The 12,728-nt window shown below is 31.6% G+C and overlaps 1 protein-coding gene across 1 annotated transcript in view; it reads right to left on the bottom strand.

Moving 5' to 3' along the window:
- PolG1 (DNA polymerase gamma, catalytic subunit tam) overlaps positions 1-12,728 on the bottom strand; it is a 123,417-nt gene that overhangs the window by 4,681 nt on the left and 106,008 nt on the right. Inside the window, exons 19-22 of the mRNA XM_085823247.1 lie at positions 4,385-4,524; positions 4,192-4,275; positions 3,982-4,096; positions 3,476-3,727 (exon numbers count right to left, since the gene is read on the bottom strand). Coding sequence (XP_085679373.1) covers positions 3,476-3,727; positions 3,982-4,096; positions 4,192-4,275; positions 4,385-4,524 — 591 coding nt within the window. The remainder of the gene's footprint in view (positions 1-3,475; positions 3,728-3,981; positions 4,097-4,191; positions 4,276-4,384; positions 4,525-12,728) is intronic.

A 12,728-nucleotide genomic window follows, 5' to 3' on the forward strand; every position in this document is an offset into this window, starting at 1 on the left:
TGCTTCCACTGCAGGCATTTGAATAAATAAAAAACAGGCTCTTCAATATCTCACCAGATGACAATAGGCTCTTCAATATCTCACCACCTGACAATAGGCTCTCCAATCACTGCAAAATCCTTTTTCATTTTCCATTTGGCCTAGCATTTGATAAATAAAAAAATGGGCTCTCCAAGATCTCACCAGATGGCAATGGGTGCTTCAATATCTCACCACCTGACAATGAGCTCTCCAATATCTTGTCATACAAGAAAAAGCATATAGTGCAGGGCACTCGTCCAACTGTAAAGCAGTCATATCTGGTCTAGTCATACAAAGAGAACGCATTTGAGAGTCCACAATGTTGAAATGAAAAAGATGAGCATGGAGTTTCTGAAAATTCATTTATTTCAGTAGTTTAAATTTAATTTTAAAATATAATTTGTGCCAAAGAGCTACCTATTTTATATCTTTCAGCATTATACTTGTTTCCATTAAGTTAATTTTTTTAAAAAATTCTTCCTGTGCATAACATTGTTTGTGTTCACTGCAAAATCCTTCTTTATTTTCAATTTTTCACATTATATAATATCATTATCGTTTTACACTTACAACAGTTTGCTTCAGGGCCAATGCCTATGAAAAATTGGTTCTTAAGTCTCCCTAATAAACCCTATTTATTGTGATTATTTGTCTCCACTAGGTTGGATAAACCCAATGTGAATGTGCTATTTAAAGTTTGGAAATGTAAGAATGATGTCTTCATTCTTATATTTTGGAATATATTAATTTTATACTCTCAAAAAATAGGGATAACTTGTAGTGTACTCATTTATTATTCATGTTTTTAATACCTTAAATTGTATAATTCAGAATATAATTATAGTATGAAACACTGATGTCTTCACTTTGGTAGCTTATGTATTTTGTGAATGCTATTAGGGATACTGATATCTAGCAAGCTTCAGCAAATAATAAAGATTTGAAAAGATTGTTGTTGCCCTGTAAGGTGCGTCAGCAGTAAGAAAGATACAATGCTGAAAGCGGTGACTGAGCTGAAAAAACTACAGGAGATGGCAGTGTTCAAGGCGAAATGGAATACTACTACTACTAATAAAACAAAATGCATGGAATTGTAACAGACAGGGTCTTTTAAGGAAACAGTGCCAAATGCTTTCAGCTCAGAAGTTAAAAAATAGCCTGAAAGAAGATCAGGGAAATTAATAAGCAGCCATTGTCGGGGGGGGGGGCAAAGACTGCCATATGCAGGAAGTGCAACATTCTTCAAACATCTTCACTTCATGGCAGAAATCAAGGGCTATGCAAGGAAGGGGAAATCAGTAGTTTTTCATCCCATATGATAATAGATACCGATCTAAGTATGACTATTTTGTAAGCCTATGTAGCCAAGCCTTTGAACAGTCATCTTCTGCATATGACTCCAACCTTATATCTTCAGATTCTGAACACAGAAAAAATGTCAATACACCAAAATGTGAATGCACATATTAAGTTTGCATTATGAAAATATATGAGCATACAGTTAGTGTGGTTGATATTTACAGGTCCAAGCATGCTTTACTTTTTAAAGAAATATGGCTTTTATTCAGACATCAGAAATAATTTATCAAATGCCTGTTGTTTGGCCACTACACCATTAGACAATGGGCTCTCCAATATCTCACCACATGACAAGAAAAGGCAGATAGTGCAGGGCACTCGCTCAAATATAAAGCAGTCATATCTTGTCCAGTAATACAAAGAGAAAACGCAGGACAGTCCACAATTACAAAATGAAAAAGACGAGCACAGAGGCAATCGAGCCCAGTTAACATTCTAAAAGTTGCAAAAGCAGTCGCTTGAGCTGAGTCAGGAACAAGTAGTGGTCTAGAAAGAGTGCATTCCAAAGTCTGCCACTCTAAAGATGCAAAGCTGTACCATGAAGAAAGCATCTGGAAACCCTAGCTATTTTTAATTTAGTTGAATGGAATCACAATTTCACAAGGTGTTTCCGAAAAACAGAAGATCCCTTCTTTGCAAGATAATCAGCCCTCTCATTTCCCTGACATCAGAAATAATGAACTGTACACCTCTGATAAAGAAATATCAGTGTTTGAAGTGAATGAAAATGAAGTAAGCTGCTATAGGATAAATGCTCAATAGAACACTACTCTTTTTCCTAGAAAAGAACATATCATTAATGGTACAGTAGAAACTCTCCAAAAAGCTGCATGTGGGAATTACTGATTTCCCCAAGGAAAATGCACATTCAAAGTGACTCTTCATTTAGCCTGTAGTGGTGCGTATCCAAAAACTTTCTAATCCTAAAGCAGTGAACCATGATAGATTTGCACTTTATTATGGTAATGAGGATGACCATCAGCCAGTATGCTTTGCTTTACAGGAAACATATCTCAAAGACAATACCAAAGCCAAAATTAGGATATTTTCATTTAACAAAATGGACAATGCTGTTAGTGAATGCATCTGTGGGGGTTTAGGCCTTCTCACCTCACATGACTATCTATCAACTGTCCTTCCATTAGCAACATCCCTTTCAAGGAATTTGCTATACTTGCTTCTTGTTGTGAGGATTGCACTACCTAGGATGTGGCATCCTGGCACACTTGAAGCTTCCAGAAATTCTTTACTTGAAGCTTCCAGAAATTCATGCTACACCAGGCCAGTACTCGTACTACACTACATAAATACGGTTCTAAGAACTTAAACAAATTAGCTGTTATTCAGGTGTGAGATTTTGTAATAACGACAATACTTTTTATGCACTAAGAAGGAAATTCTTAATATCTGCATTCTCTCCAAGTGCTTTGCTGTTATTTATTGTGCTAAGTAGAGTTAATTTTTATAATAAACTATAACTTTCTTCTTGTTTACCTGGAAAGACCATTTAGAGAGATATCAATGAATTCATAACCCACAACAATATAAACTCACTTCTGAATATGACACCGAGTAATGTTTATATTTAATAAAATATTATGATGCTTGTTAAGTCTAATATGATTCATACAACCAGCACAGAATATGAGGCTTCAACAACAGTACTTTTTAAATTTGCTAAAATTATTTTCATATATTATCAGATGCATAAAACACTTAAAATATTTAATTTGTGGAAGTCTTGTTAAATTATTTGAATAGATTAATTAGGATATTTTTACACTGTCTTATTACTCTGACAAATACTCAAAAGCCTACTTTCACATTTTAAAATTCAAAGTTAAAATTTCCCTTTCTAATAAATATTTAATTTCAGAACTTTTGAATACTTTGTAATAACTATACCAGAATTTTTAATAATTTACTATTTAAAAATAAAAGAAATAAAATTGTGTCTTTTATTAAATGGTAAACAAAGAATATAGGTAACAAAGTGTACACTGTACCACATAAGTCCATTCATATTATATATAATACTATGTTTTATGCAACTTTTTACTAGGAAAAGAATACTAGTAATACAGTGTTGATTTACCTGTGGTAAGTCATACATTCCTAATCTTGAAGTAAAGAAAGATCGAGTTAAAAGATTCGTAATCTGAAGTGCTAATGCTGCTCTGTATCTGTCTTCACTCTTTACAAGGTAGCGAACTTCATCGTGTATACATATAGAAAAACGGCCACTGATATTAAATTCTGTGAAAAGCCATTTCATGCAAACTAACATCAAATGCAAGAAATCCACTGCAGAACTTTGCACCACCCAGTTAATGCGACTAGGCATGAACTGAAATAGATGTTTAAATAATAATTAAAATTATACTTAGTAAAATTATACTTTGTAAAATTATATTTACAAATGAATAAACAACATTATAAATGTTGTTTATTCATTTATAAAATTTATTATTTGAAAAATTTCTTTATTACATTATACATGAAATTAAAAAAAAATTACAAAATTTTATTAACACTTCCAAAAAATCTATTTCAAAATTTTTTTTTCACAATTTGAAGTTATGTAAGATACAAATAGCTCACATTTTTGTCAACAGCTTTTGGTTCTAAAGCGCGACTTATTCTGCAATTCAATGCTGGTGTACTAGGCTTTTGAGAAAGAGCAATTTCTTCAAGTTTATTAAACATGTGGGATTCACTGTTGAAAAAGAAATATTAATTATTTTAAATTTCAATCAATCAAAAGATACTGATTTTCTCCTAAGTGATATAAAATAAGAAAAATATGCTTACCTGCCTCCTACCCATATGCGCCTTTGAGGACCAGGAGTAAAAATATAACCATCATCACTTATTTCATCCTCACCCACAACAGTTCTGCACAGGAAAAAAATTGTTGTAATAAATATAATAAGACATGAGAAAATGCATACAAAGTTTTAATAATCATTTAGAATTTAAAATAAATTTCAAAACTCAGATTTACTTTTGGATGCCTTTAGTTTCAGAATACATTTTCTTAACTTTCTGTTTGGCTTCATCTAAAGTCAAGCGATGATTAAACTGCATTAACAACCTTTGAGCATGTGCTTTTCCAGCACCATAAATACGTGAATAATTTAAAATCTGTGAACAAAATGAAAAATGATTCATGAAGAACACTGTAAACATAACTGAAGAACTATAAACATGCTGGGGGATTCTTAAAACTTTCTATAAACAGAAAACTCTCCAGAATTATGATGAATTACGAATGACATAAGACGATGCATTTCAGCAATTTTACAAGCTGAAAGAGGTAAATATAAAATAAGTTTTTAATCAAAGCTTCTGGCTGCTTTCTCTGCTGTGCAAATGGTTATACCCAGTTGAAATGTCATGAACGAGTTATAAGTCTCGGCATTTCGAGATAAGTTTAATCGTCATGAGTTGTTACTGTTTGTCCAAGGATAGACTGAAGAACTTAAGACATAGTGAATGTTTTTAGTTTCTGCATATGATAGTTAACAGGAATATATCAATTCTGGATAAATATTGAAATGATTCTGGATAAATCTGAAAATATTGGGCAGGATGTAAAAAGAAAAATAGAACAGTTGTGAATAAGAAGGATGAAAATCATTTAATGAAGGGGAATATAGCTTGTGCATCAGATCAAAACTAATGCTGCTCTTTTATTACAAAAGAATGTTTAAACTTTGGCACTTTTATAGCAATTACAATACTGAACATTAAAAAAAGTAACGCAATGGACTAAGTACAAAACTTTGAATTTGGCACTTGTCAGAGAAAGAAGAGAAAGAAAAGTCTTTTTAATATATCTGTTTATGTGAGTATCGTTTGCTTCATTTTATTGTTGCAAACAGCATAAATTTCCTTTGTTTTTGTTCCTTTAGTTTTGAACCTTTAGTGGCAACAAGATAATTGATTGATAGAATTGTGTTTGTGACAGCCATGTAGAATGGCTCGCTTATTTTGTATCAATTATTTCGCATCGTTGACATTTTATTTATAATTAGTGTAATGAAATAAAAGTGAAGGAATACAGTCCATTTGTTGATTGATTATTGTTTGTGAAACATATTAAGTTTATGAACATTTATTGTTGGTCAAAAGTCTAGCCGGAGAGCTAGTGAAGATAGGGACTGTTCTAAGCGTATTCTAACAATGCAAATATGCATATGGTTGGTGAAAAATTACTCCACTTTGTGAGGTAAGTGGATTTTGAACAAAAATTCGTTTAATTTGTTGTTAAATTTTATGAACAATGTTGTAATACAGCATAGAATTCGATTTCATTTTAATAATAGTGTTAAGTGATTTAAGAACAATTTCTGTTTTTGAATTGATCAATTATGAGTGAACTTATAACTTTTAAAACAAAAAGAATGGTTTTACACAGGAGCGTTACTAATTATGTAAAGAAAATTGAAACTTAACTGCAGATGAAATTAATTTAATAGAACTAGAGGAATGTGTCGAATTATTGAAAAAAAAAAAAAAAAAAAAAAAAAAAAAAGAAAAAGAAATTGAGTTAAGGAAGCTTGATTCTGAAATAGAAGGTTTAATTACAGATACTAAAGAATTAGAAAATGAAATAGATAATGTTCAGGAGTACACAGATAAAATTTATTTGTGTAAATTTAAAGGTGAAAAAATATTAAAAAATCAAAATAGTAAAAATAATTCTAATAGTGTAATTTCAGAACAGGTTCTTGACGATATTAAATTACCCAAGTTAACATTATCGACTTTTGGTGGTAATATTACAGAATGGAGATAGCTTTTAAAGATCTTTTCAGTGCTTGTGTAAGAAATAATACAAATTTACCTAATGCTAAAAAACTGCAGTATTTGAAGGCTTCGTTGAAAGGTGAAGCATATCGCATTATTCAAACCATTCAAATTTCGGATTGTAATTTTGAAATAGCATGGAATCTCTTAGACGAAAGATATTCAAATAAGAGAGAACAAATTTTTGCATATATTAAACGTTTTCTAAGCTTACCAACTATTCAAAATGAATCAGCATTTGCTAATTTAAATTTAGTTGACAATATTAATGAAGTAATTGGTTCTTTAGAAGTATTGAATCAAACCATTGATAATTTTGGTGACACTTTAATGACTTATTTAATTTTGCAAAAATTAGACCCTTCTACAAAATTATGGTGGGAACGTCAGTTAAAATCTAATGAGATTCCAAAACTTATGACTTTAATTGAATTCCTAAAAAACTATGCAAGAATACTTCAAAATAGCAAATTAACAAGTAATAAGGTACCTAAAACTGTGTTTGAAAATAAGAATAATGTTCTGGTTGCTACTTTGGGTTGTGGTTATTGTAAAGAAGATCATAGTTTAGCCAAATGTTTGAAATTTTTAAATTTATCGGTTCAGCAAAGGATAGAATTTGTAAAATCTAATCGTTACTGTTTTAATTGTTTATCTAATATGCACTTGCCCCAAAATGCAAGAGTTTAAATACATGTCAACATTGCTTTAAGAAGCATCACAGTATTTTGCACATTGTAAATAATTCAAAGAATAAAACTCAGTTAAACAGTATATCTCCGCCTACGCAATCTATCCCTAAAAGAGATGAATTAACGAGTCCTAAGGACGTTTCAGCCACAGTTTGTGCCTCTCATTATGATTCGAATGCAAAAGGTAATCAAACCAGTCACATTTTATTGTGTACTGCTTTAATAAAAGTTCAAAATTCTGAAAAACAGTTTGTGAAGTGTAGATGTTTATGTGACACTGGATCTCAGAGATAATTTATTTCAAGGGATTGTGTGAAGAAATTAGGATTATGAGTGAAAGATAATTCCATTTCTGTATCATGTCTAGGAGAATTTAATACTACAAGTAATGGGGAAGTCGATTTAGTATTCACTTCTCATTTTAAAAGTGATATTCGTGTATCAACATCAGCGTTTGTACTGGACAAGGTGACAGATAACATTCCCTATGTATCTTTGCCATCAATCATCTTCGATAACTTCAGTGATTTACAATTAGCTGATCCATTATTTTACAAGTCACAACCAGTTGACATTTTATTTGGAGTAAATATATTTCTTTATTTAATGATGAGAGAAATTGTCAAACGTGGTCCTGATCTACCATTTGCTCTAAATTCAAGGTTGGGATGGATAATTTCTGGTACTACAAATTTTGAGCCAATATATGTGAATCATTTGAATACAAACACAGATGAGTTAGTAAATTCTTTCTGGGAGTTAGAAAAGTTTCCAAATGTACAACCTTTAACAAATGAAGAAAAACTTTGTGAAGAACATTTTAAAAACTCGCATTTTAGAGACACATCAGGTCGTTATTCAGTTGCATTACCATTCAAAGACAATAGAGATGTTCTAGGTGACTCCCGTGAAATGGCGTACAGAAGATTTCAATACTTGGAGAAGAGGCTGTTATCTATGAAAGAAATTTACAACCAGTATATTCAGTTTATGAAAGAGTACTTTTCACTAGAACACGTAGAATTAGTGCCAGACAGAGATTATGAATTAGAGAATAAACACTATTATATCCCACATTACTTCGTGTTGGACGACTCTAGCTTAACAACAAAATTGAGAGTTGTTTTTGATGCGAGCGCTAAAACAACCACAGGTGTTTCTTTAAATGATACGCTAATGATAGGCCCAAAAATACAAGATGACTTAATTTGTATTTTACTAAGATTTAGACTTCATAACATTGCAATAACCGCTAATATTAAAATGATGTACAGACAGATAAAGGTTCATGAAAAAGATAGAGATTTTCAGAGAATATTATGGAGAGATAGCCCGTATAAACAAATACAAGTTTGTCATTTGAAAACAGTTACATATGGAACTGCAGCTGCTCCATATCTTGCAACCAAAGTTTTGCGTCAGTTAGCGATTGACGAAGGATTGAACTTTCCAAAGGCAAAGAATATAGTTTTAAGAGATTTTTATGTTGATGATATGTTAACAGGTGTAAAAGATAGTTCGGAAGGTATTGCATTGATAGACGAATTGCAACAACTGCTAAAAAGTAATGGTTTTGAGCTTCACAAATGGTTGACAAGTGAACTGTCATTGTTAAAAACCTCTGGCTTAACAAACACAGATAGTGACAATATTCATCGTGTAATAGAAGACAAAACATTGAAAGTTCTGGTATTGGAATGGCATCTGGACAATGATGAATTCTAATGTAATGTCGGTGTAATAGAGTATCAAAGTGTTCCGACTAAAAGAATTATTTTGTCATTCGTAGCAAAACTATTCGATCCATTGGGGTGGATAGCTCCGTTTGTAATTCTCGCTAAAATGATCCTTCAGCAATTGTGGAAATTACAATTGTCATGGGATGATCCTGTAACAGAAAAGATTGATCGAAATTGGAGAAATCTATGTAGAGAAGTTAAAACTTTTGAATTCTATAAATATACCTAGGAAAATTCTGCTACCTGATTATTTTCGAGAGGTTATGCAGCAGTTATTTATATAAAAACTTGCAATAACTCTGACATTAATGTTAAACTCGTAACAGCTAAAACTCGTGTAGCACTATTAAAATCTATTACGATTCCAAGACTGGAATTATGTGCAGTAGTGTTATTGGCACGCTTGATTCAGTCTGTAAAAGCTGCATTAGTTATAAATTTTGATTTAGTGCAAGCTTAGAGTGATTCACAAATCGTGTTGTCATGGCTAAGGTCAGATCCTAAAAAATGGCAAGTATTCGTATCCAATAGAGTTTCTGAAATACAATCCATCTTACCACCTGAGAACTGGAGTCATGTTGATGGAAAGGAAAATCCAGCTGATTGTGCTTCGCATGGGTTACTTTCTGCAGAACTATTATCTCATCAATTGTGGTGGAATGGTCCTTCTTGGTTAAAGTGCAGTGAGATTGCCTTGTCTAAAAATATTCTTATAGAAGAGGAGGCATTACCAGATGCACGTAAAACAGTCTCATTTGTAGTTTCTGAACCTGTACAGGAACTTGCTATTATATCAAATACATCTTCATTTCCAAAGTTACAACACATATTTGCTTGGATATTAAGATTCATATCGAATTCTAAAGTAGCATATCTGGAAAGAAATACGTCTTTTTTATCTAGTAATGAAATTCGAGCTGCAACTTTCTGTATTGTCCGAATAATACAGCGATTTCACTTTTTTAAAGAAATTCAATGTTTGGAGTTGGGAAAGGACTTACCTACAAACAGCAACCTCCTTAGCTTGTGTCCAATTTTAGATGACAACAAAGTGTTAAGTGCAGGAGGAAGACTGAAAAATGCGCAACTATCAGAAAATGAAAAACATCCAATCTTATTACCTTCAAAACACAATCTGACAGAAATCATAATTAGACACTTTCATGTCAAATATCTGCATGCAGCACCGGAACTTCTTCTATCTTTAATTAGACAATTTTGGATCATAGCTGCTAGATCTGCTATCCGAAAAGTAGTAAGATCTTGTATCACGTGTTGCAAACTTAGAGCTAAAACTGCAAGTCAAATAATGGCTGATCTACCGGAATCTAGAGTAACACAATCTCGATCATTTCATCGAACTGGAATAGATTTTTCTGGACCGTTCATGATTAAACATCGTGCAGGACGTGGACAAAAATCATTTAAATGTTACGTATGCTTATTTGTGTGTTTTGTAATCAAGGCAGTACATCTTGAAGTGGTAGAAGATTTGTCAAAAAAGGCATTTTTAAGTGCATTGAAACGATTTATTGCAAGAAGAGGGAAACCATTTGAGATTTATAGTGACTGCGGTACTAACTTTAAAGGTGCCGACAAAGAAATCAGAAAATGTTTTTTTGCAATGTAAGCAAAATCAAGAAATTCACAAATTTTTGTCTTTAGAGGAAATAAAATGGATATTCAACCCGCCATCATCTCCCCATTTTGGTGGACTATGGAAATCAGCAGTAAAGTCAATGAAATTACATCTAAAAAGGACTGTTGGTGATACTGTACTGACCTATCCGGAATTTCAGACCTTGATAGCGCAGGTTGAAGCTTGTCTCAACTCTAGGCCATTGTGTCCAACATCGGCTGATCCAAATGATTTAACTGCATTAACACCTGGTCATTTCCTAACAGGAACGTCTTTAACTACCATACCTGAACCAGACCTAAATTATAGTTCCTTCAATCACATTGACAGATGGCATGTGAGACAGTTTATTTTTCAGCACTTCTGGAAAAGATGGAGTCGAGAATACCTGTCTCAGCTTCAGCAAAGACCTAAATGGAAAACAAGTCAAAACAATTTAGAAGTCAATGACTTAGTCCTCATCAAAGAAGACAACCTTCCGCCTCTTAAATGGAGGTTAGGGAGAATAATTGCTGTTCATCCGGGCTCAGATCAAAGAGTCAGAGTTGCTAGTATTAAAACTGGTCATGGTGTCATAAAACGACCAGTCGTGAAATTGTGTCCTCTTCCTATTCAGACTAAAAACTATGAACTGCTTCGCATATAATATTTAGTATTATTTTTCTTATGTTTATCTTTTATTACAGACTAAGAAGTTTTAAAATGCTCTAACTGTTGAAATCCCCTGGGATTTCAACGAGGGCCAGGATGTTTATGTGAGTATTGTTTGCTTCATTTTATTGTTGCAAACAGCGTAAATTTCTTTTGTTTTTCTTCCTTTAGTTTTGAACTTTATGTGTGGCAACAAGGTAATTGATTGATAGAATTGTGTTTGTGACAGCCATGTAGAATGGCTCGCTTATTTTGTATCAATTATTTCGCATTGCTGACATTTTATTTATAATTAGTGTAATGAAATAAAAGTGAAGGAATACAGTCCATTTGTTGATTGATTATTGTTTGTGAAACATATTAAGTAAAGAACAATATCAAAAATTTTTTTTTCATTAAAAGCAAGAATAACGGTGGAAGGAGAGATATTTATAGCAAATGCAGAAGAATATGTAAGTAGCAGGTAGTTCTTTACAAGTTTATCTGAATATTCATTGCTTAATATTTATTTAACAAAATTTGCAAAGAAGTTTATTTATTACCCTATTTGTTCATATATTTTTTTTCTCCTATTTCATTTAATTTTACTCCTTGAACATTGAGAGAGAAAAATATGGTACATCAATTCTGAAAGAAAGGTTAAAGAAATAATTTATAAAATAATTACAACATACATGAATTAGACATACTAATGTTATTGTTAATTTTTACATTTATATTATTTTATTATTATTAACATTAATTTCCCCACTGTAAATTGCTATCCATTTCTTGTATTCTAGATATAAAAAAAAAAAAAAAAAAAAAAACAGTGTAACAGTAAACAGTGTAAATGAGATCTGAAGATTTCTATTCCAGATAAATGATTATATATTTTAAAATGATTTAGGAAAAGAGCTAATCTTTGGTATCTGTACTATCTAAAATAACATGGTCTGCATGGAGACAGAGTTGGTAACATTTAATTGTCTCAATATTGCCTTTTTTGAAGCAGCAGAGATTAGGATATCATATTATTAGAATTATATGAATGGACAATATATTGTACAACTCATTAGAACAATATAATAATATAATATAGATCCACAAACTTATAAATACAATATCCTAAAAATGGGCCGGCTCAGACTGAACTCCCGTTCTACTGGACCGATTGTCGAAATTTAACTTGGGTTTTCCATGTCTCGAAAGCGCGACTTTAGGATATATATTAGATTTAAATATAGCATTGTTCTAATATAGGTATTTTAACATAAAATCGGACTTTTTATGAAATAACATACCAATTTTTTTCCACGTTTTGATCCTACTACTCAAATTATACCTAGACCAGGGTTCGTACACATTTCCTTACATGAAAATTAAGGACTTTTAAGGACCACCAAAGAAAAAATTAAGGACCTATCAGCAAACAAAAAAACGAATAGAATAAAGCAATTATCCATACAACCGACTTCATGCTTGTAATTTCACTTTAAGAAACTAACAGAAGTGTGTATTATGCACTGTTATTAAATTCAATTTAATACTTACCATAAAACAATTTTGAAAATTGAACTAACTCCCTACAAGTTATGAAGTAGATAACAATAAATTAGGAACATAATTTCTTGAAAAACATGTATAAGTGTATTTTACACTAATAACAGTCACTATTTTAGAGATTTAATGATTATTATTTAGCTTATTTGATATTTATTTAAACAGAGTCAACTACTATTATAATCACAATGTAAGAATATTTTGCAGATTAAAATAACTGATTTGTAAACATACAATTTATTTCCTTGGTTTTTTGAAAGATACTAGAAATAA

The sequence above is a fragment of the Stegodyphus dumicola genome, chromosome 9, assembly GCF_044657685.1.
Source record: "Stegodyphus dumicola isolate Sdum_Otavi_A_Nest chromosome 9, ASM4465768v1".
NCBI classification, from domain to species: domain Eukaryota; kingdom Metazoa; phylum Arthropoda; class Arachnida; order Araneae; family Eresidae; genus Stegodyphus; species Stegodyphus dumicola.